The 23,304-nt window shown below is 37.8% G+C and overlaps 1 protein-coding gene across 1 annotated transcript in view; it reads right to left on the bottom strand.

The window, feature by feature from the left end:
* Positions 1-11,803: 11,803 nt before the first annotated feature.
* The window catches only part of LOC149305473 (potassium voltage-gated channel subfamily B member 2-like), an 89,942-nt gene continuing 78,441 nt past the window's right edge, over positions 11,804-23,304 (bottom strand). The window contains exon 2 of the mRNA XM_089477374.1: positions 11,804-13,924. Coding sequence (XP_089333500.1) covers positions 11,804-13,924 — 2,121 coding nt within the window. The remainder of the gene's footprint in view (positions 13,925-23,304) is intronic.

Genomic DNA, 23,304 nt, shown 5'->3' with positions numbered 1-23,304 from the left:
TGGCGGCGGCCCGGGAAAAAAAAAAATAAAGTTGAAAAAGTTCGCTAGACGGTCTCCTGACCTTCTAGAGAACTCTGGCTCCACTTGCTGGTTGAATACAGGTACTGCATTCAACCATACAAGTCAATGGAGGCCAGCTTTCTAATCACTATGTGATTAGCAAAATATTTTATAAAAAAATAAAAAAGAAAAAGCTTAAAAAAAACATGGTAACATTTAAAAATTATTATGCTTTAGAGGAACTATCCAGTTCCAGCAAAATGTAAAAAAAAAGTCCAAAAAGAGTAAAATAAATAAAATAAAAAAAATAAAGTTTATTATTATGAGCAAGTGCTAAAATTAGCGCTGTATCTTCCCAAAAATCCTGACGTGGAAAAATTTAAATAAAAGCATTTCAAATACCCAAGGGGTGTCTAATTTAAAAAAGTGAATGGTTTGATGGGGTAAATTGGAGTGGCCGGGCTCAAAGATAGGGCATAGGCACAGACTGACCGAAATGGAGAAAAAAAAAAAAAGCGCACTTCCAAAATGTGGCATTTTAACCTCAAACACCAGACAAACCCATACATGTGGGGTATGACTGAACTCGGGAGATGTTCCTGAACACATATTAGGGTGTTGTTTGATAGTGACGTATACCTGGAGCTATAAATTTATACCCAAAGTACAATTTGTGTGAAAAAATAAAATAAAAAAAAATACTACCACAAAGTGTGGCAAAGGCTGGTGGTAGAATCTGATGCATGGAAAGGGTTAAATACTACCATTTTAAGTACCTTGGGGTGTCTAGTTTTCAAAAATATATGGTTTTATGAGGTAAATTGTAGTGGCCAGGCTCAAAGATAGGGCATAGGCACAGACTGACCAAAATAGGGGGGAAAAAGCGCACTTCCCAAATGTGGCCTTTTAACCCCAAACAGCAGTCAAACCCATGCATGGGTGGTATCACTGTACTTGAGAGATGTTATTGAACACATATTAGGGTGTTGTTTGATAGTGACGTATACCTGGAGCTATAAATGTATACCCAAAGTACAATTTGTGTAAAAAAAAATACTAACACAAAGTGTGGCAAAGGCTGGTGGTAGAATCTCATGCATGGAAAGGGTTAAAATACTAGCATTTGAAATACCTTGGGGTGTCTAGTTTTCAAAAATATATGATTTGATGGGGTAAATTGCATTGGCCGGCTTCAAAGATACCCGAAATGGCACATGGGGGGAAGAATTACCAGATTTGGAAAAAATGGTTTTGAAATAGCAAAACGCTACCTGTACTTAATGCTCCATAACGTGCAGAAAAAAGCAAAAAAACATAAAAACATTGGGTATTTCTAAACTCAGGACAAATAGTAGAATATATTTAGTAGGGTTTTTCATTAGCTTTTTTGGATGAGTAAAAGATTTTTGGGGTAAAAGTCAGAAAATGTGTTTTTTTTTTTACATTTTTCATCATATTTTATTTTTTTTTTTTATGGGAAATTAGATAATATGATTAAAACAATGGTATCTGAAGAAAGCCCTTCTTGTCCTGAAAAAAAACAACATATAATTTGTGTGGGTTCACTAAATGAGTGAAGAGAAAATTACATCTAAACACGAACACCGCAAAAGTATTAAAACAGCCTCGGTCCCAATGGTACAAAAGGTAAAACACAGCCTGGTCCTTAAGGGGTTAAACACATTAAACATTGACATTGCTGGTGGAAATAGTAATGAACCCTTGGTTTAAATAACTGGTAGAACCTTGGACAATAACTGCAAACAAGTGTTTCTCCTAGCTGAGGATTGGTTGTCTGGTGTGAAGAGCTTCCTTGAGGTCATTCCACAGCATCTGTAATGGCTCTGACTGAAACACTCCAAAAGGTGTTTTATTTTTGAAACACTAGATTTACCGTATTTGCTCGATAATAAGACAAGTTTTTTTTCAGAGCAAATGCTGTGAAAAATACCCCCCTCGTCTTATAATCAAGGTCGTCTTATAATCAGACCTCAACAAATGTCCGCTGGGGCAAGGCTGGTTACCGGTGCTTTGGTCACGAGCGAACTTTGGTCTGCAGTTCAAGTAAAGGGGTGGGGGAGGGTTTATGAGTGTGTGTGTGATAGCATGGATGTGTAAGGGGGGGTGGTGGTAGCAGCATAGGTGCCTGGGCTTGATAGGAGTGTTATTGCTGTTAGCAGTTATATATATGCCTCTAGAAATGCCTTTTAACTCCCTATATGCCACTCTGCCCCATGATACGCCTTTTAACCCCTATACACCTGGAGTTAGAGTCGCTAAAGCCACTCATCGATTCCAGATCCCATGGAAAGGAAAGCAGAAGGGGCCATTCAATGAGTGTTTGAAGCAGCCACTACTAATCTGTGTCCAAGTATAGACCTGGCCTCTGTTACAAGATCAATGAAGATTTGGTTCTAGCAGACAAAGGAGTACGTCTTCTGTGAGGTACACCTGGATGAAATAACCAAGAATTTGGGAGTCGTTTGCTCTGCATCTTATATGATGCCTCAATCAAATCAGTTAGGCTTTCAGCTCACACTGCAGCCCTGATGGTGGTGGCCAGGAGAGCTATCTTGTTGAAACCGTGGTCAGCAGACACTGTACTTAAAAAAATAAACTAAAAAATAAAACAAGCTCTGCAGCATCCCTCCAGAAACTGAAACCTCTTCTTGAAAAGATGACTGGGGACAAGAATTGGCATGCCCTGAGAAAGTAACCACCCGAAATGTCATGGGCCAAGAGCCCATGACTCACTTAAGGGGTCCCAAAACCTTTCAGGATAGAGCTTATGGCCCCATATATTGGTCTGGTGGAGTAAAGGGCAGAGGGTATAAACCATCCTCTTCTTGATCCCTGCGCCAGGTTCATTCCTGACAGAGCTTTGATTTTTTTTCTGGTAGTGTGGGAAAACATCAATGTAAACTGCTTGGTGTTGCAGATCACCCGAGAATGTTTATGAAGATCCTTTCTGTAGTGGCAAGTCACCTATGGCTGAAGGGAATCTATGTAGTCCCAAACCTTGATGTCTGGCTCATCGACACCAACTTGGCTTCTCACTTGCAAGATAATTTGATTACTGTTTCCAATCTCCCGAAGGCACCTACGCTGGATGGTGAGTCTGGAAAAGTCATACCTGGTTTCTACTCAAAGAATCTTGTTCCTGGGCATGATCCTTGATTTGGTGCAAAAACAAACATTCATGTCCTAAAACAAAATGCTCAGAATCCGATCCTTCTTCTTCCAAGACATAAAGGGCCATCAATGAGGTCCATTATGAGTCTATTGTGCCTGATCACTTCAAACACACAAACTTGTCTCAAGCCTGCTATTGAGAAATAGATTACTCAAACTTTGTGACCGTTTGCAGGCAAAGAGCCACCTAAAAACGTATTCCACTCAGGTTCTGTTGACTTGGGCAGAAAAGTACTGAATCTACTCCAGACCAAATATGAGAAGCTGCTGCTTGGAACAATCTACACATCTTCTCTTGGCACTATAAACTGGACATTTCTTCTTGAGTGGACACAGCCTTTGGACACATTTTTGTAAATATTTTATATCTTTTCATGTGAAAACACTGAAGAAATGACACTCTGCTACAATGTAAAGTAGTGAGTGCACAGCATGTAAATCTGCTATTCCCTCAAAATAACACACAGCCATTAATGTGTAAACCCTGGCAACAAAAGTGAGTACACCCCTAAGTGGAAATGCCCAAAGTGTCAATTATTTTCCGGCACTGTGGCCCAGTCTCCGAAGGAAGGGGATCATGCTCTGCTTCAGTATGTCACAGTACATATTGGCATTCATGGTTCCCTCAATGAACTGTAGCTCCCCAGTGCCGGCAGCACTCATGCAGGCCCAGACCATGCCACTCCCACCACCATGCTTGACTGTAGCCAAGACACACTTGTCTTTGTACTCCTCACCTGGTTGCCACCACACACGATGGACACCATCTGAACTCTCATCGGACCACAGGACATGGTTCCAGTCTGTTTGTCTTCAGCAAACTGCGGGATTTCTTGTGCATCGTCTTTAGAAGGGGCTCCCTTCTGGAACGACAGCCATGCAGACCAATTTGATGCAGTGTGCGGTGTATGGTCTGAGCACTGACAGGCTGACCCCCCCCACCCCTTCAACCTCTGCAGCAATGCTGGCAGCAGTCATACGTCTGTTTCCCAAAGACAACCTCTGGATATGACGCTAAGCACGTGGACTCAACTTCTTTGGTCAGCCGTGGCGAGGCCTGCTGTATGGTCTTGCCCACCGTGCTGCAGCTCAGTTTCAGGGTCTTGGCAATCTTCTTATAGTCTAGGCCATCTTTATGTAGTGCACCAATTCTTTTTTTTTTTTCCAGATCCTCAGAGAGTTCTTTGCCATGTGGTGCCATGTTGAACTTCAAGTGACCAGTATGAGAGAGTGATAACACCAAATTTAACACACCTGCTCCCTGTTCACACCTGAGACCTTGTAACACTAACGAGTCACATGACACCGGGGGGGGTGGCTAATTGGGCCCAATTTGGACATTTCCACTTAGGGGTGTACTCACTTTTGTTGCCACGGTTTAGATATTAATGGCTGGGTGTTGAGTTATTTTGAGGGGACAGCAAATTTACACTGCTATACAGGCTGTACACTCACTACTTTACATTGTAGCAGAGTGTCATTCCTTCAGTGTTGTCACATGAAAAGATATAATATATTTACAAAAATGTGAGGGGTGTACTCACTTTTGTGAGATAAGACTTTTGTAAGAATGTGTGATTTAGTGCTGCTCATGAACTCATGAAAAATGGGTACAGTAAAAAATAAACACACTAATAGGAAACTAAGTCTATACTAGTCCCAGTACTGGGAGTCACAAGTACTGCTAATACCTTTTTAACTTTTTTAACCCCTATTTTTGTCAGCAATAGCTGTGACAAAACATCCACAGCTATCCAGTTTTGGAAAAAGTAATTCGAGAATATATGTAGTTTGCTGCGCAAAGAAACGTTTGCCTTGCTTATGTAGCCTAACCACACGATTGAACAGTGCTATTAAATCACATCATTTTCAAAGTTAATACATAATTTGTTATATATATATCGGTTACAAGAGGGCATTTATCCAGTAGATGGTTTGAACATAGTATTTTAAAAGGGCAACTGGCTTTTGCTTGACACGGATTTTTAAAGTTGTATGGTTAGTCGCACAGCAAAAGTCATTAATGCAACCAACCACACCTTTCATTCCCTTTCTAAGAGGGAAAAATGCGTATATTTGTTAATGTATAAAATGCTAGACATTGCTACCCCCTAATTTTAGTGGAATCCTTTGTTGCCTACATTTTGTATGCCTGCCTTATTTGCAGAATAGGCTGTATAGATAATGCTGTTTTATAAGATGTGGGAATTTCCTACATAGTACAGAGCCGCAACAAAGAAAAAGGAATAACTTGTTTACAGCATAGTATAATGTATGTAAGAACCTGAAAGTTACACATTAAAATGCTGGTGGACTTCTATGCCTAGTATCTAATTTACAGTATCCCATTTGGTTTACTTCCCTTGGAGAATACAACTGCTATAAAATCCCTCTATGTTTTGACATTATCCTGTCTTAGTTTAGAAAACCATGACTGGTAGTAAACTGCATAGCAAGACCACAGTAGTAAATAAGCTTTTTTTATTGTGTGTTTTTATGCTCTATACACAATAAGAAATGTCAGAACATACTGCTGCCTTTGAGAGTAATTGGCTTTAAATATAGAGCCCAGTTGTCAAATTAGAGGGCCATAATAACCATGCTAGGTTGTCTGGAAATCCCAGTTTGCCCACTGACAGCTCAATCAAAATGGTTGGAACAGATTAAATCACATGTTCAAAACAAGGATTTACATAAATCATCGTCTGTTTTCATCCTAATAGACTCCAGACTATCCAGTGTTGCAATAAGGGTAATGTGGTTTAGTAAACTGTTTATTTACTAAATGTATCACTAAGAACTAGCGTGTGAGCACCCATGACTGTTCATTCTTCTATAACGCATAGTAGATGCCTCAGGCAGCAGTAAGATTAATGTAATGCTAATGTAAATGACTGAACACTGAAATGAGACAGAATGATTCATTTAAACATTTATTTGCTATCCTGCATATGCATTCAGACTGAAATGAGGAAGGAAATGTCATTATACAGACATCTGACATAAATGTTCAACAATTATATGCATGCATACAGTATTAATAGGATGACTGTTACGGAGGTAATCATAGTAGTTATTACAGAGTCACATCATTTTTTTTCTTCTTCTGTAAACCATAGATAGCATGAATGGAAACACTGACAAAAGCGCCGTTAAATATGAAAAGACATTTTAGATGTATATGAAAACTAGCAGAAGAAATGGACATTTTTTCCATTAGAAAGTTTGAAGAAAAAAGATTGATTTATAATGGATCATGCTGGATACCAGTTATACGAGTTAAACATGGATGCAATCATTTATTCTCTAATTCAAATGCTATCCTGAGTCTCTAAAGATGAAATGATGAATATTTAACTAAAAACATGATATGCTACTTAAGCTTCCCTTGTTATATGTAACATCACCACCCAACCTACTTTAGGAAAAGATTTCCTAAAGACTAACAATGCAGCACATCTCTTTTTTTGCACGTCTCTGCGCTGCTGCAGCAGGTTCACGTAGCTTATAGCTTATGTATTTGCTCAGTGACGTGTAACAAAAAATCCAAAATATAAGTATTCTTTGTAAATTGGTCAACATCATTAAATGACATGAATAAAATAAAAATTTTCAGCTTCTTAAACCCGTTTACACAACGATTCAGTGCCAAAATGATGCATCTTGTGCTTTTTTGTGTCTATTTTTCTTTCTTTGCAGCATTTAGGATAGAAACTCAGACAAATATAAATTTATATGTATTAATATATGTGCATATTTACAGAGGCAAAATATATAAACTTGCAGTATCTTACAACATAAACAATATACACACATTTATTTTTTATGCATAAGAATTTATCATGAAACACATGCTGTGTTGCGGCTTTAGTGAGGTCTGCATTGTAAGTTTTCACCATAGAATGCACAGAGTTTAACATACAGCCTACATCATCATACGTCTCAACTAAAATATAATTCACATCTTTAGATTGGTCGATCAAGTACAAGCTACTTTTTCAGGCGGCATAGTTATATACATGTAGTTCCGGACACTAATTATGATAATTTTAATATTAAGATATATATAGAATTGTTCAGTCCTAACGACCGTGCTTATGGTAGTGCAAAGAACCAGAAAATGAACATACGTCTGATAAAATGATGGTCTTGTGCCAGTTACATTGCACATAGTTACGTGCTTTTTTTAAGCACTGTAAGCTAGGGTTCCCAAGCTTTTTTCCAATCAGGTTATACTTTGTATTCATATATGTTCCCCTTATACCTGTGAACTGTTTAAAAATCTTGTATAATTACGTGTAAAACTGACAAAACTATGACCTTAGGATAAGACACATTCCAAATTTTGTTAAACAGAATTGAGGAGCAATATTTCTTATCAGTTTAGTTAACAGTAAAATATTGGAAAGAAAAACCTCATATTAATTGGGTTCATCAGGACTTCCAAATAAAGTGAAACCTCTCTATTTGAATTATATATATATATATATATATATATATGTGTGTGTGTGTGTATATGTATTTTCCTTATTATCTGTATTTTTCCCCATAAACTTTGCAACTCATTTTAAACCTTTTAAATATCTTCTACATTAGATGGTAGCTAAAGTATGATAAGGACCCCTTGTCAGTTTCAATTATTTTCTTAATGGCTTTTAACCTCCCTAACATGGAAATTTTCTGCAGCAATGTTTAACTCTTTAGTGGCCTTCCAAGCTAGTAGACATACATACATGCAATGTTTGAAAACCTTCTCCATGGCTTTGCGCATTACATTCTGAAAATTACGGTGTTTTTGCTTTATTTTACTGCTGATACTGCCAGTTGTTTTTCTCAATAGTTATGTCCATTATAACATGTATATGCACAGATAATTTATTATTGTTATATTACTAGTAAGAAAAACACAATGTTATCATATGTAAGGAGTAAGGCTATACTAGTAAGATAATTACTATAATTATTGCAACCTTTATTTATGGTAATCTTTTACATTTTGGCATGCATAAGCATAGACAGATTCATCAACATCCTCTCTGTACATTTGCTCTGTTACCCCACACTAGCCATTTGCCTTACCGAACTTGCCACCAATCAAACACATCTCCTTGTAGTTTCCTACACCTTTGTATAAATGGAAACTATTGCCCCAAAATAACCTTGCCTAGGGCAGTGTACTTTTTTGCAGTACGGTGCAGTTAAAGTCAATTTTTGTAGTGTTATTTCATGCTACTGTACCTTTCTCCCCTGTTGGTGCTTATTGACTTTTCTCATAGTTGTTGGGCATAAACTTTATCTACTGTTTTACAACTCGTCAATCTTTAAAGACGTATTTACAGTACATGTAATCAGAGCGGGGAAATGGCTATATGTTTTCATAGGTGATTGTGTACATGAGACCGGAAATCAGGGCATGAGGGAAGATACCATCTAGCAATGAATTTGATGGCTCTGTTGTCATTGACTAAGAGCTCTCTTCCTTTGCACAGAAATGTAAAGTTTGATAGGAATTTGGCCTGCTCTAAAACTTCAAAATTGACTTGTTTTTTTGTTTTGTCTTATGTTCACGATAGCCTTACACCTATCCTATAATTATCTCAATTTCCTCACTGTATAAACCGCCACCACTTCTGCTAGAAGGCTCTTATATTTATATATCACCCTATTGTTAAGCGTCTTACCCTGTAGTTTTAGACTATGGCCTCTTGTCCTAACATTTCTACCACCTTGATTTATATTTCGCTCTTGTACATTGTTGAATAACTTTGTGGATTTCTTTCGTATCTTCTTTGTCTTGTATATCCTCTAAGAGAAAACTGTAACAGCCATACTTTGCACTCTTCTTATTTTATAATTGTAATCAAATTATAGAATGATAAAGTATATCTGCATTGCATTGCACTCATTTGTATTGTCAAATGCCTCCTTAGTGTGCCGCCCTTCTCTCATGTTGTCCTTATCATAATTTTTGGGGGGTTTATTCAGAGCCTGTCAGGGATTTTGATGTTTTAATTATTTATTATTTCTCACTTCACTATTCATTATGAAGTGCCAACATTGACATATTTAACCAGTAAGGAGGCTGAGTAGCCCTGCATATTGTATAATTCAATGTGTAAGTAGATATCGAAGACATCTTACAGATTTACCTATAGTGAAGTTAAGGAGCTTTAAACATAACTCTCCTGCAAAATCACCCATTAGTGAATAAACCCATTTGGCTAACTTAACTTTTGTTTGGTGGGGTTAGCAGTGTAACTGCTCCAAGTTCAGTCTAACCTCTCTAGACAAATTAAATTAGTTAGAGCGGGACAAATCCCAGACGCCAGGTAGCTGTGGGTCCAAAAACTTCCACAAACTTTACCAGGATGTAATTAATGCCCAGTTTTATGTTGTCTCTCCTGTAGAATGGAGGCACTACTCTTACTGATTTACTACTGACAGCAGGGAACGTTTTGTTGGTACAACTCTTGCACATGCTCAGTCACACTCCAATTCTAATCAACAGGAGCCGAGTTACCATTAAAAGTAAATGGAGTAGCAGGAGACATTATCATGTATGTTATTTGAACACTGGTGTTTAGTTCAACTTGAGAAGGGTCTTCCTCACAATTTATTTCTGTAAGTCAAAATTGTAATTTGAGGCAGTATGTATGTCCTGTTTACCTATTGAATAGCTCCTCGGAATGGTGGTGCTATATAGGTCAGTACATAATTATGTCTAAGTTAAATGAGAAAAAAGGTCTCATTTTATAACTCTGATAATTAGACAATGCCTGCTTCAATTTGCATGCAGTAAAATGTACTGCAGTCCACGTAAAATGACCACTCTGCATTAAAAATAAAAAATACTATTTAAGGAACAAACTGTACTTGTAAGGAGAACTGCATTGGACCTTTATAATGCGTATTTAAGAAGTCAAACTCCATCAAATATTTTTCCAATTTAACTGTGCATTAGGCAGGGCCAAGTTGGTTCTTCTTTGATTAGCACCTAAATTGTTGTTACACTTCATAATGCAAAGTAAAGTTGTTGAGTTGAAATAACAGACAACTAACTTAATACATAAGGACCCCTCTGGATCTTGAGGAGGGGTTTCCAAGCTTACAATTTATATCTGGTCTTCAATACAATCTAGAAATTTAGAATGTGAAAGAAATGCCAGACTCTGTTTTGACAAATATATTATCAGATGTTTAATAAGAAATATGTACTTTCTAAGTAACCTGTGCTACATTAGGCTTAGGTGACGTTCGTTCCCTCATTTACGTGAGCAATATCACATACCCGTATATTGTATGGCATTGTATTATCTCACCAGAATGAAAACATGACATGGGTAGACAGATCCAATTCTCTTGTGATATTGTAATAAGAACAAGAAAAATTAAGAGAAATCTATATAGCACCTATTGGTGTCGAGATCCAATGATAACAAATTTTTAGACAATTGAAGACAATTTTTGCTGAATCATGTACACTAATTACCAAAAAACTAAAATACAAGCGACTGGTAAAGAAAACGCAAAGCAACACTCAACAAAGTGTGAAATTTCATGGCAATAGGCACTATTTACGTGGCGATCAATAATTGTACTTTGCATCTGACAGTGGGACAATGGTATTGATAAAGTTTTGGCAAGTTTACACAACACATCAGTCTTCGCACTTCTTTTTCTGGCTGATAAATCTTACCTATTTTTTTTAATTTTTTTTTACCTTTTATCTTTATTTTTTAAAATAAGAAATGAAAATAAACAACCAATCTTTATGCACAGCAAAATATGCAGTGATTTTTATAGCACAAATAAATAAAAAATAGTATCTTAATTTTAATGAACAGTTGTTGGGATGTAACTCTCCAGCAATTGTACTTCCACTTCTGTCATTCTTTGCCAGCCCCAACAATAGCCGAAGGGCCACAGAGTTCCTCACTGCTTGTTTAGTCCAACAATGATTTCTGAATGCATTATATTTAAATGCACAACCTTTCCAGTGCTGATGAGGCCTGCTGCACATTGACAATCAGGGAAATTAAACATATGGTTCTCCGCCAGTGGAAGGGTTCCAAACAACTGCATGGCCGCAACTTTTCAACATAATCTGTACAAATCCTCCAAGCAACATACTGTGAACGAAGTACCTTTGTCCTGATTAACTGCTTTTCCACATCAACATATTTATATATTTATACTTATATAACTAAACTCTTTCTTGTAGCTAACATATGTACATATATAGGCTTTTTCTAAAGCTCACAGGACCCCATTTCCTCCCGTTCAATGCATGCATTGACATAGATATCCTTCCATGTGTAAACTCTACATTGCATGAAACATATCTACAATTGTTGATTAAAGGATGACAAAATGTCAGGTTTCGCAGTACACAGGCTCCCAATCGAGCATGTTTTTATTACACTCTGATGTTGAGTCATTTTGTTACAAAGAAAAATAGCTCCTCAACTATTTCAACTAAACAATCCTTCATGCCATGCAAAATGAATAGTGTATGGATGTCTTTGAGGCTTTTCTTTTTCTTAGTTCACAGGCAATACCAACCTATAATGCTTTTAAGGAAAAAAAAAATCTTTATTGCTTTTTCAGCTAGTCACATGCTGGTCTCACGTGTTTGACAATAACCCGATTCATCAGCATTTGAGTGGATTTCTGGGACAAATAGGTGATTTTCCATCTTACTTTCGTCATGATTATTGTCCTGCTTAATATCCTCCCCTGACTGGTAAATGTCCTGAGTACAGTTTTGATTTATGTTTTTTTGTGTAGACAAAGGTGTACTTTCTGACGCAATGTGATTTCCACCATTTTTTTCCTCTGTGCAGTTTGTTTTGACTTCCTCCTGAGCATTGTTTTTTGAACTACAAATCTGCATGAAATCTTCATCTTCTGTACCAATTTCGGTAAAACTGCTTGTCTTTTTTGAAGAGAGTGCATAAAGCTTTGGGTTCCGAGAAGGAGACTTCTGCGGAGACCTTGTTATGCCACTTGAGTATTCTGCTTGTGGCTTTGGTTGTTCGTGAGAAGAGAAATCTTGTAGAAAAACTGTACTTAGCTGCAGATGACTGTATAAGGGATGGTCTATTGGGTTTAGCGGCAATGAGCGTGTAATGCTTGCTTGAGTCTGTGCAGCCCTGCCTTTTATTTCTCTGAAGTTAACTTTAAGCGATCTAGATTTCAATGGGTTGTTGATTTTTAGAGAACTTTGGTTGTTTTCTAATTCGCTATCAACTTGATTCTGAAGTAATATTTTAGGGTTTGTGTTATCATTTCTGGCAGCCGATTCAGATAACCTATACTCAAAAGTGACATCTTTGGGGGCAAAACCTGTGTATTTTGAACGTGGCTGGTAGTGTGAGACTTTAAGACTTCCTTCTTCAGGCACTGTATACGAAGGAAATCTAGCCTCTAGGTTACTACCAGGAAATGGTGTTAGGGGAGATCTCTCTGCTTCTGTAAAATCTGTTGCACAACTAGCAAAGCTGTCAATACTGGAAACACTTCTCATGTCAGTTATTATATCCCTATGTGCTACTAAGAGTTGGTTTCTCTTTGCAGAAACATCCTCCATCTCGATTTCCTCCTCGTATGCTGGAGGAACAGCAGACTGTTCCTGGTATGATGTATTAACAGTTGGATGGGATTGAGCTTTTGTTATTTCATTATAAAGAGCCTCGAGTTTTTGCGCACTAAGGTGCTGTGGACTAGAAGATGCGTTGTTCAATTGTTCTTGAGAATCATGTTGACTAACTTCCTGATACTTATTGTCAAATGATTTGTTTGAACTTGTTTCTGATAACGTTCTTTTATTCCATTTCCATCGACTCGGGGACAAATGATTATCACTGGCCTTCTGTATTGTGTTTGATTCGTCTGCAGACTTATCCACGACAATATCGATCAGCTCCATACTGCGTGCAAATGCGTCTTTCAGATTCATGGACACTATACTTCCATTTCTTTTAGCTCGTTCAAGCGCCTCTCTTCTCTTTATAGCCTTTTCCTGCCTCTTCTGTTCCTTGTAAAACTCAGAGAAATTATTTACTATGATCGGTATGGGTAACGCTATTACTAACACTCCAGCAATGCAACAAAGTCCTCCAACAATCTTACCCAATAAAGTCCTGGGATAAATGTCTCCATATCCTACTGTTGTCATAGTTATGGTTGCCCACCAAAAAGATGCCGGTATGCTGGTAAACTTTGTGGCATCTTCATCTTTCTCAGCAAAAAATACCAAACTGGAGAAAATCATGATCCCCATTGCCAAGAACAAAATAAGTAACCCCAATTCATTATAACTCCGTCTGAGTGTAAATCCTAATGACTGGAGCCCTGTTGAATGTCTGGCAAGTTTTAGTATACGCAGTATTCTCATAATTCTAAATATCTGAACCACACGTCTGACATTTTGGAACTGAAGCACACTCTTGTTTGACTCCGTGAGGAAAATAGTTACATAGTAAGGTAAAATAGCCAGTAAATCAATTATATTCAATGGCCCTTTGAAAAACTTCCATTTGTTTGGGGAAGAAAGGAAACGCAGAAGATACTCCATTGTAAACCAGGCAATGCACACAGCTTCAACGTGTGCCAGTTGTGGGTTGTCATTCGGCTGTCCAAATTCATCAGGTTCTTGCAAATCAGGTAATGTGTTAAGTGATAACGCAATAGTAGACAGCACAATAAACAGGATCGATATAATTGCCAAAATCTGAAAGAAGAGACAGAAATACAAATCGTTAATCTGCTTGTCAATCTTAACATTCAAATACATAAAAAGTGCCATTTTTTAACCCTGGACTCTTTGTATGTATTATATGAACATATCTGAATAGGATTTATACATGGGATTCAAAACAAACATAATGGTAACTAATTTAATTTTCCATTCTTTCTTTCCCAATTAGACAGAATCTATGATGTCAAAGAACACCATGTTGATGAAAGGTGCTCTTTCACTTTACATTAAGCTTTGTAATATATAAGGCAACAAAATATTAGTTCATATGTCCTTCCTCGATGCCCCGAAATTTAAACCGTTATTGTAGTTTCTTTCGCTAAAACCTATAGGTGCCTGCTTTTGTGTCATGTTTATTAAGCATTCCGTGAAAAAAAAAAAGTATGAATGAACCAATATTTAACGCATTATAGAATTATCTTGTGAATGGTTTGGGCTTTAAATTTTCTTTGTAAAAGTGGTTTTTATTAGCAGAGTAAGTAGAATTCAATCTTTAAGCACACTTCATGACTTAATTTAAACTGACCCACTTCACTATTCATTTGGCAACTGCGAACCCCTTTGAGTTTCTCGTTCAAGAATGTGTAAGGCTATACATAATATACGTACTATATAGCTACACCTAAATATTCACTAAAGTTCACAACTCTATTTTTTTTGTTCAATATTGAAGTAGCCACCATACTGTTAATCAGAATGTTTATTTAATATACAGAATACATTTTCGGTTTACTTTAGAAAATATTTGTTTTCATAATGTATTTTTTTTTTTTTTTTTTAGAATATCGTATTTTCCGGCGTATAACAACTGGGCGTATAAGACGACCCCCGAGTGTTTGGGATACACTCGCCGTATAAGACTACCCCTCTACCCAGTATACAACCAACCGATCACGGCAAGCGATGTACCTTACCGGTGATTGGATGGTTGTTGTATACAAAGCCTGCTTGGATTGGGTGGGTCAGCTCTCCCTAACATATGCCTGTCCACACACACACACACACACACACACACGTATAGACATATACTGCCCTCACACACCCCTTCCTTTACACACATATACACATACACACCAGCTTACAAACACACATATACCCATACACTGCCCTTACACACACCTGTCCATACGCATACACTGCCCATACACAGACATATACATACATACACTGCCCTTACACACACACACACACACATATATATATATAATCTCTACACATACTAACATACGCCTGTCCATACATACACATTTATACACTGCCCTCACCACACACCCCTGACTTTACACACACACACACACCAGCTTACAAACACACAAATACCTACACTGCTCTTACACACACCTGACCATACACATACACTGACCATCTCACACCAACATATAGACACATACCCTGCCCCTTTCTCCCCATCTCTTACCTTTCTCATCTTCTGTCTTCCATCCAGTTGTGGGAGCGTGAGGTCTGTTATTTCAGACCTCTGCTTTACTGCTCCCTCATCACTACGCGCCGGCAATTGATGCCGAGCGCCCGGACATGACGTCATCCCCGCGCTCGGCATCAATAGCCGGCGCGTACTGATTAGGGAGCACGGAAGCCGAGGTCTGAAGTGCCAGACCTCGAGCTCCCTAATGCTGGGCTAGTTAGAGGGAGGTCGTGATCTCCCCAACCAGCCCTGCTCATCGGGCGCCTGCTGATCAGGGCTAGTTGGGGAGATCATGATCTTGCATCTACCTAGGCGCGGCCCTGAAGACCGGCCCAGGGGAGGCGGCTTCTCCGCTCGCCCCTCCCCTAGAGATTCCGGTCCGGCACGGTAAGTAAGTATACCCGGCGTATAAGACGACCCCTGACTTTTGATTAGATTTTCACGGGTTAAAAAGTAATCTTATACGCCGGAAAATACGGTAGCTTTTCTACATGGATAGTCAGATTATAAATAAGGTAGCAACATTTGTTTAAGACAAGCTGCTATGCATCCTGCCTGTTAAGCTGCCCAAATCATATTCCACATCAGTGATTGGTCTGAAAGGTTGAACTTGATGGATGTGTGTCCTTTCCCGAGACTTAGTGTATTTAGACATGTGGCATGTTTCCCAACAGTGAACAGAGATATATAGTGCATTACCATCAACCATGCAAACACTAAGGATGCTGAGTGCCGCGGAGCTACTATAAACTTCACAGTGAGAGTCTCCGCTATTACAGTAATCTTACATTTTATGCAAGAAAATCCACAAGGGAATTCATTCCAAGTATTGCTTTGCATAAAACAATAGTAATCAAGCTTAAGTGCCAAGTGTGTGGGAACATAGCTCGTATGCGCAGAGAGTAATTATATTATATATGTGTATTATTGCAGTCTCACGCCTGCTGGGAAAAGTTACAACTCAGTGGTAGTAAAATATACTAATATATAAATGGCAGATCAATAAAATCAGCGGGATTTGTAACATTGCACAATAGAAGCACACACTAAATTGTGTCTATGTTCACTAATAATATAAATTTCTTCCAGTAAATCAGTTAAATTACATTAGGAAGTGAAACAAAACTATGCAGCTGTGAGCCAAAAAGTAAACCTAAACTGTGGGAATTAAGTAATGAAACATGTCTCCAAGTGTATTTACTTCTTGAACAATGAATTATATCTAAGGGAGGATATAGAAACATGGAATTTGATGGCATATACAAAGCATTCTTATCACCATAGAACCAAAGTCCATTAAGCAGTACTATTCCATTGGTGGGCTGATACTGCTATATCCATTTTCCTTAACATGTTTTGTGGCTATAATGGAATTCCCAGGGCAAGAGATGTTTTCATTCCTTCCGCATAGGAATATAAGAGTGGAAGGAAGGATTCACAATGCATCATATGATGAGAAAAACAAGCTTTTAAGAAATCATTTAAATCTACAACAGTGTTAGACATATCATACCAGACCATATTGCAAAATTCTCTTACATCCATAAAGATTAACGTTTGACACTGCCCTCAGAGATGATAATTTTGTGTTCTAGTAACCTAACATTTCTATACCTTATATAAAGTCCTAACACGAATGGTAAGGTTTTCACTCGAAAGCCTACATTCTAATAATACTAATTTTTGTTTATTATGATGTAAATTCTGGTGCTGTCAAGATAGTATGCATAGTGTATGACCAGATGACCAGAGCGTATGGGTTAGCTCATAATGACATTTTTTAAATAAAAAATGTATACTCTTGTAGAAGGATATAAGACGGAAACAAAATGCTTGATCGGTGTGTAAATAATTCCTGTTCCACCAGCAGATGTCTCTGTCACACTTTGTTAGCCACGCTGCATATAGCATCCTTTATAAAGCCATATAGAGCAAACATAAACCCTGGCCAGTTCAAGCCTGTCGGTATACATTGCCCTCTTTTGTTTTTAAAGTATTGTTCACAAAAAAGAAACATTTGCTTAATAAAAGTGATGAATTAATGTACTATAATCAACAGGCTGTAAGCAACCATTCGGGATTCTATTAAACATCCCCTTACAGGCCTCACAATGACTGTCTGGTGCCTATTGAAATCAAATCCCCAGGGTATTTTGCTTCATTCTGTAAATGTGGTTGATGAATCCCCTTGTGCTATAAACGCAAATAAACAACCTCACCTGGATGATGAACATATGTTTTTCTGTCCTATGTTTTATACAAACTGCCTTCACATCTCTATTCTATGTGATTGGAAATGCGGCAATGCCCCTGTGAAATCACACATTTACATGCTACTTGAATACTATCAATATTATTGTTTTTTCTTCCATAGCCAAATATCTCCAATATTATTATTGTTGTCCGACTGAGGGCTCCATAAGCTACTAGAGGTAGTCAAATGTTTTTGTATGACTTATAACCTGCCCAGAAAAAAATGTGGTTTCTATTGCTTTAAATATGTCTTTCAATGGGGATAATGTACTGTGTAATGCCTATAAGAAGAGGGGTTTTTTATTGGATGCATAAATTATTTACAAATCTGTTTTAAAACATCTCGCAGCCCTTCAAAAGGTAAAGTAAGTTAAGCAGCGCCATTACAATACATGTTATAAATTAGCAACCACACTAGTGATATATCACATAGGAAATAATGTCATGTTGTTATGCACTATTAAGATGTTTGGTTGTGTAGCATGTGGTCTTCTAGCCATTGTTGAGCTGCACAGATTACACATCATTAACAAAGCTAAGTTTGCCGTTCTGGCACTTCTTACCAACTACCTAAAAGAAAGAAGGGCACACAAAAGGTTCCACATAATTGTAAGACTGAGTGTAAGACAGAGTTAGTGTCTCCATGTATATGTACATGGGGGAAAGGGTCTGGGCTAAGGGGCCTTTTTGGCTTTGTTTGCCCCCTCTGGAGCTCCCTGGAAGAAGAGCTCCATCCAGAGACTTGGTTTAAACCTGAAAAGTTCAATATGGCCTCTATTGCCAGTTAAAGAAACAGAACTCTAGTTAAATGCCTGGAGAGATGTCTCTTTTTGGCTTGGGTTTAAAAGGTAAATGGTTGTAGGACATAGTTGAGCCTTTTCGTATACATTTCTTTCCTTAATGGAGGCGCATGAATATATTTTGGGCCATTTTTGGACATAACTGTTGTGTAGCTAAAATACTAAAATTTAAGTTTTAAATTTACAGTCTGGAAGAAATCACATAAGGTTTTCCAAATTTAGCACATTCATCCTGAGAATCAAGTCTATTCCACACTTAAATGTTCCAGAGTAGCATAAGGGAAAAGCCTACATAGCACATAATAAATACTGCATAATTTAAACACTAATTTCACAAACTTACTAGAAATCAGTTTCTCTGAGAGAGTGGCTTCGTGTAGAGGTGGGACTAGACCTTGGCAGCCTTTAGTGGGGGGAATTGGGTGGAGAAATTTGGCAAGGACTAAGGAGAAATGTGGGCAGTGAGTGGGCATGATCACACACTGCTCTCCTGCCTGGAGAAAGAAGGAACTGACCATGAAACAGGGAAGGGGATGTTCTACTTATACTATGGGCTGGTTGGGGAAACCACTTGTCGCCGGACCAATTATACTATGGAGGTCTGTACAGCATGCTACATCCTCTCTGTCCATCCGTAAATGCCAGCATATGACATTATATACGAATCTCCGCTTTACAGGCTTTTATTACAATTACAACTGTGTAACGTCACATTTTAACCTTTTTAAATTCCTGTTATGAAAGTGTATAAGCACTTAACATCCTTTATCTTTACTTCATTATAGAGAGTTATAGGTCTTGCTGACATTATCAGAAAATACCATAGAGAAATGGCCGAGATGCCATGAAAAGATTAAAACTCTGCAACTCCTGCAGGAAGTACAGCAACAGAAACTAGTATGTTTGCTAAACTGAAGCAGTATCAATATTTAGTAAAATGAACTACACACAAAACAGCATGCCCATTCATATAAGTGATAATTGGCACCACTCAAAGGTTAAACAAACCTATAATACAAGTCCCATATTAAAAATCGGAACAGCGATATTTAATATAACAGCTGTGCCAAATGATTCTTGATTCCATATACGTATTTCTTAGTGTACGTATATAGGAACCTGAAGATATGAGAGACTCACAGAAACGTCACCTCTTTAATAGATAAGTGTGAAGTGTACCCATTTGTGACGCTGTTGGATTATTTGTTTTGGTAATTTATCCATTCAACCTTAAACTCAAATAAAAACTCTGATACTCTGCGCCAAACTTTATCCACAAGCATTATTACATCTTTCATATACATGTGGGTCTTGCGCTAATAATAAGGTTGTTTTAATCCTATAGAATTTTTGTCATTTTACACATATTTACGTTCGATATAGTTTAAAACTGGTTTATTGAGCATTTTTTTTCCCAGGCTCCTTACATCTCAAATTTCTTGCTTGTAAACATGAATAATAAGATGCCCAAAACTCCTCTGAGAATAGCTTTATTAACTACGCAGCAAACATCCACTGACTAACTGCATTTCTATAAATAGATATGCGCTGATGGCAAACCTGTATTTAGACTTTGAGTTATACATAATTTAATACTCAAATGTGAACTAATAACAATTTCATATTCCAAAATAAAGAGACCAATAGGGTTGTTAAGACAAGTGCTATCGGAAAGATACCTGAACTTCAAAAAGGTTTTCTGCAAAATATTAAGGGTATGAGATTTTTTTCAGGACTTGGAGGATTGATTCTTTGGGTAATAATAAATAGTAACATTGGGTCGGTTACAAGAGAGATATCTCATCTCCTCAAGCAGCCTATAGAGTAAGTGCAGCACCAAGAAGACTGAGTGTTACACGTTGCCACCGTCCTTATGCCCTCTGGGGTAAAACCATTAACCTATAGCAGGGGTAGGCAATCTTCGGCTCTCCAGATGTTGTGAACTACATTCCCCTTGATGCTTTGCCAGCATTAAGACTGTAAGAGCATTATGGGAGATGTAGTCCACAACATCAGGAGAGCCGAAGATTGCCTACCCCTGACCTATACCATATCAAGTGAGCGCTGTAGACACAGTATTGCTACCTGGGAACTCTCAAGGTTTGAGCCTGAGTCTCAGGATTTCTACTTTGTACAGGCACCATAAATACCATGCTCAATACTCAAAATGAAATATAAAAAATTAAGTATTTATTTTGTTTATATTTAAGCTTGAGTGTGCATGGTATTTTTGTTGCCTATACTTATATGACCCTTTAGGAACCTTGGGAGGTCTCCAATATCTTTTTTCCTTTTGATTTTTATTGATGTCCACCGCCTGTTAATCATACTCAACTTTGAACATTTTTTTCCAACAAATATGTCAGGGTAGATATACCTGTTTGACTACATGTCAATCTTAAAGTATCTTTAAATAATTACTAGTCAAGGTTTCCATCATGATGGGTAGTAGAATCTGTTTAAGTAACACCTTTGTGCATGTAGGGTATTAAATATTAAAGGGTTAATATTTTAAGAATGTCAGGGTTAGCCCATTTAGAAAGTTCCTAGGTATCCTTACCAATAAGCAACACTCTTTACCATCTCATTTCTTCAAACATAACATGAAATCTCAATCATACTCGATGCCTGCGACCCCTGTATGATACTACACTGGAGGAATGGTGCTCTGCAAATTGAGCACCTCGTGTGCTGACACATACCGAGTGCGGAAATATTCTTACATTTCTATATTGTTTTGCTCCTCATTTGTTTTCCTCCAAGGTTATTCTCAAAAGATACCTGGGTTACATGCCAGTGTGACTCTTTGTGCAGGATACCACCAGCTTATAATATTCACAGTGGACTAAATTGGACACGGTAAAAAATAATGCAAAAACTTTAAGCACCTGCTTTGCTATTCTTTGTAACAAACTGCCATTGTTTACCTCAAATGCATATAAATACACAAACATATAACATCAACAGTGCTAGTACTGTTCACAGTATAGTATCCTAAGACCCTATAGGCAGATATTTTACCTGGAGAAAAGGTAGGTACAGTACGTGTTCTCTATATTGGACCCTTTGTCACCAGGAAAGCATGTTTGTTTTTTTTACATTGTGCATGACGCATTTATGAAAACAAATTCTATTAAATATTTGATTACATCAGTAGGGCAAAACCGCCCATGCCTTCTGTTCCTGCACCGAAAACGGGACTGCTCACAACTCTGTTTATGCCCCGCAGATAAGGCTTGTATGCCAGATCACAGATCAAGCGGCCCAGCAGCAATCCACACTACAGGGCTCAAGAAGCCTGGGACACTTACATTTCTGGAATCAAGAAGCCTGGAATCTTGCTGGAAAGAGGAACAATTGTGAAGAACTTGGTGCACAGGGCCATTAATAAATCAACACCTTGGGCTCTGTCATATTTACTTTTTGACTAGCATATGCCCTAAGCATAACTCCCCAAGAAATACATTCCATTAACTCCAAGCACCGTCTCTAGTATTTAAAGTGTGCAGAAGCCAGTGTGTCTGCTCTCAGGTGGGGTGAAAATCATGGTTCGTATAATTTTAAGCACCCACAGGGTTAATATTAAATCTAACAGAGCCACAGAACTTTTACACTTCTGGTAGACAACAGAATATGTATGTGTCATGTACTTTCCCATTTCCTTATTAATTACACTTCACAGAGGAAACTGGTTTCCATAGCAACTATTCTACTTTTAGAAAATTATGAAACAGGGCATCCACATTTTGCACCAATAAATACAATGATTTGTCTGCAACGATTTGGTTTGGGTTGATAGTTCTAACCATATGTTTGGACGAAGAACACAATAAAAGTGATCCTTTTTTTATTTAAAAAAATATTTTACTTTACCCGAGGGTGGTGGGGCATTTGTAAGAAGACGTGTGTGTATATGTCTACCTGTCTGCCTATAAAATACAAATACTCTTTTATAGAATTACTCCTATACATCTTTTGGGAAGGCAGTCTATTCATGAAACAGAGAGTTGACAGGAGAGCTGTGGTTTCAGCACCTTGACTTCACTATACGTTATGAAGCGCAAACACTATACGGATCTCCAGCCAAATAGGGCAGATATGGCCCTGTAATATGTATAATTTAGTGTGTGAGGAGACTTTAGAGAACCCCAACCAATGTTAGGGGCCAGTTAAGGGGCCATTATACGGGGCCAGTTAAGCAGTCAGTTCTTGCAGCAGAAGCTCACTGGTGTTGGGACCTTCATGATGTAGAGAAGTGAGGAAGTTTAAATCACAACTTAGTATGAAATCAGAAGGCAACCCTAGGAGAGGGTAATGGTTGGCCTGCAGTGTCCCATGAACCCTAGAAACAAATCGGTACAGATAGAGGACCTACCGTTAAGAAAGTCAAAAGGAGGGGGAAAGAAAATGGAAAAAGAAAGGAAGCTGCAGGAAAAAGGCCACTGTCACTAAAGGCACCACAACCATTCCTACAAATACAGACTTAATTGATTTACATACAAAGAACTGTTGCTATTTTACCCGCAGGAAATGCACATAAGTTTAATTATTTTCCCCATAAGATTTCTGCACAAAAAACTAGAAACTTGTGAGAAGCTTTCTTTGTTTCTATGGAAACACGCCTTTCAACCTGAATATGCCCTTTTCTTTTCAAATCAAGGAGGCGTTCCTTAAGAAAACATGAATGAAGCATTAAGTTTTAACAGAGATGATGAGGTTATTTATGAAAAAGGGATTATAAAAAAACAAATCCCAGGGTTGGTGGGTTTTTAAGAATAAGAGTACATCTATGCGTTACAATAATATGATGTATGTACATACCATACCGACGGCTATTGGCTTCATTTTTGTCTCTACATTGAGAATGATATGATGGC

Source organism: Sceloporus occidentalis, unplaced genomic scaffold (assembly GCF_023333645.1).
Source record: "Sceloporus occidentalis isolate IW3139 unplaced genomic scaffold, rSceOcc1.0.p SCAF_11, whole genome shotgun sequence".
Classification (NCBI taxonomy): domain Eukaryota; kingdom Metazoa; phylum Chordata; class Lepidosauria; order Squamata; family Phrynosomatidae; genus Sceloporus; species Sceloporus occidentalis.
The sequence above is the reverse complement of the archived record's forward strand: the minus strand, read 5'-3'. Positions and strand labels throughout refer to the sequence as shown.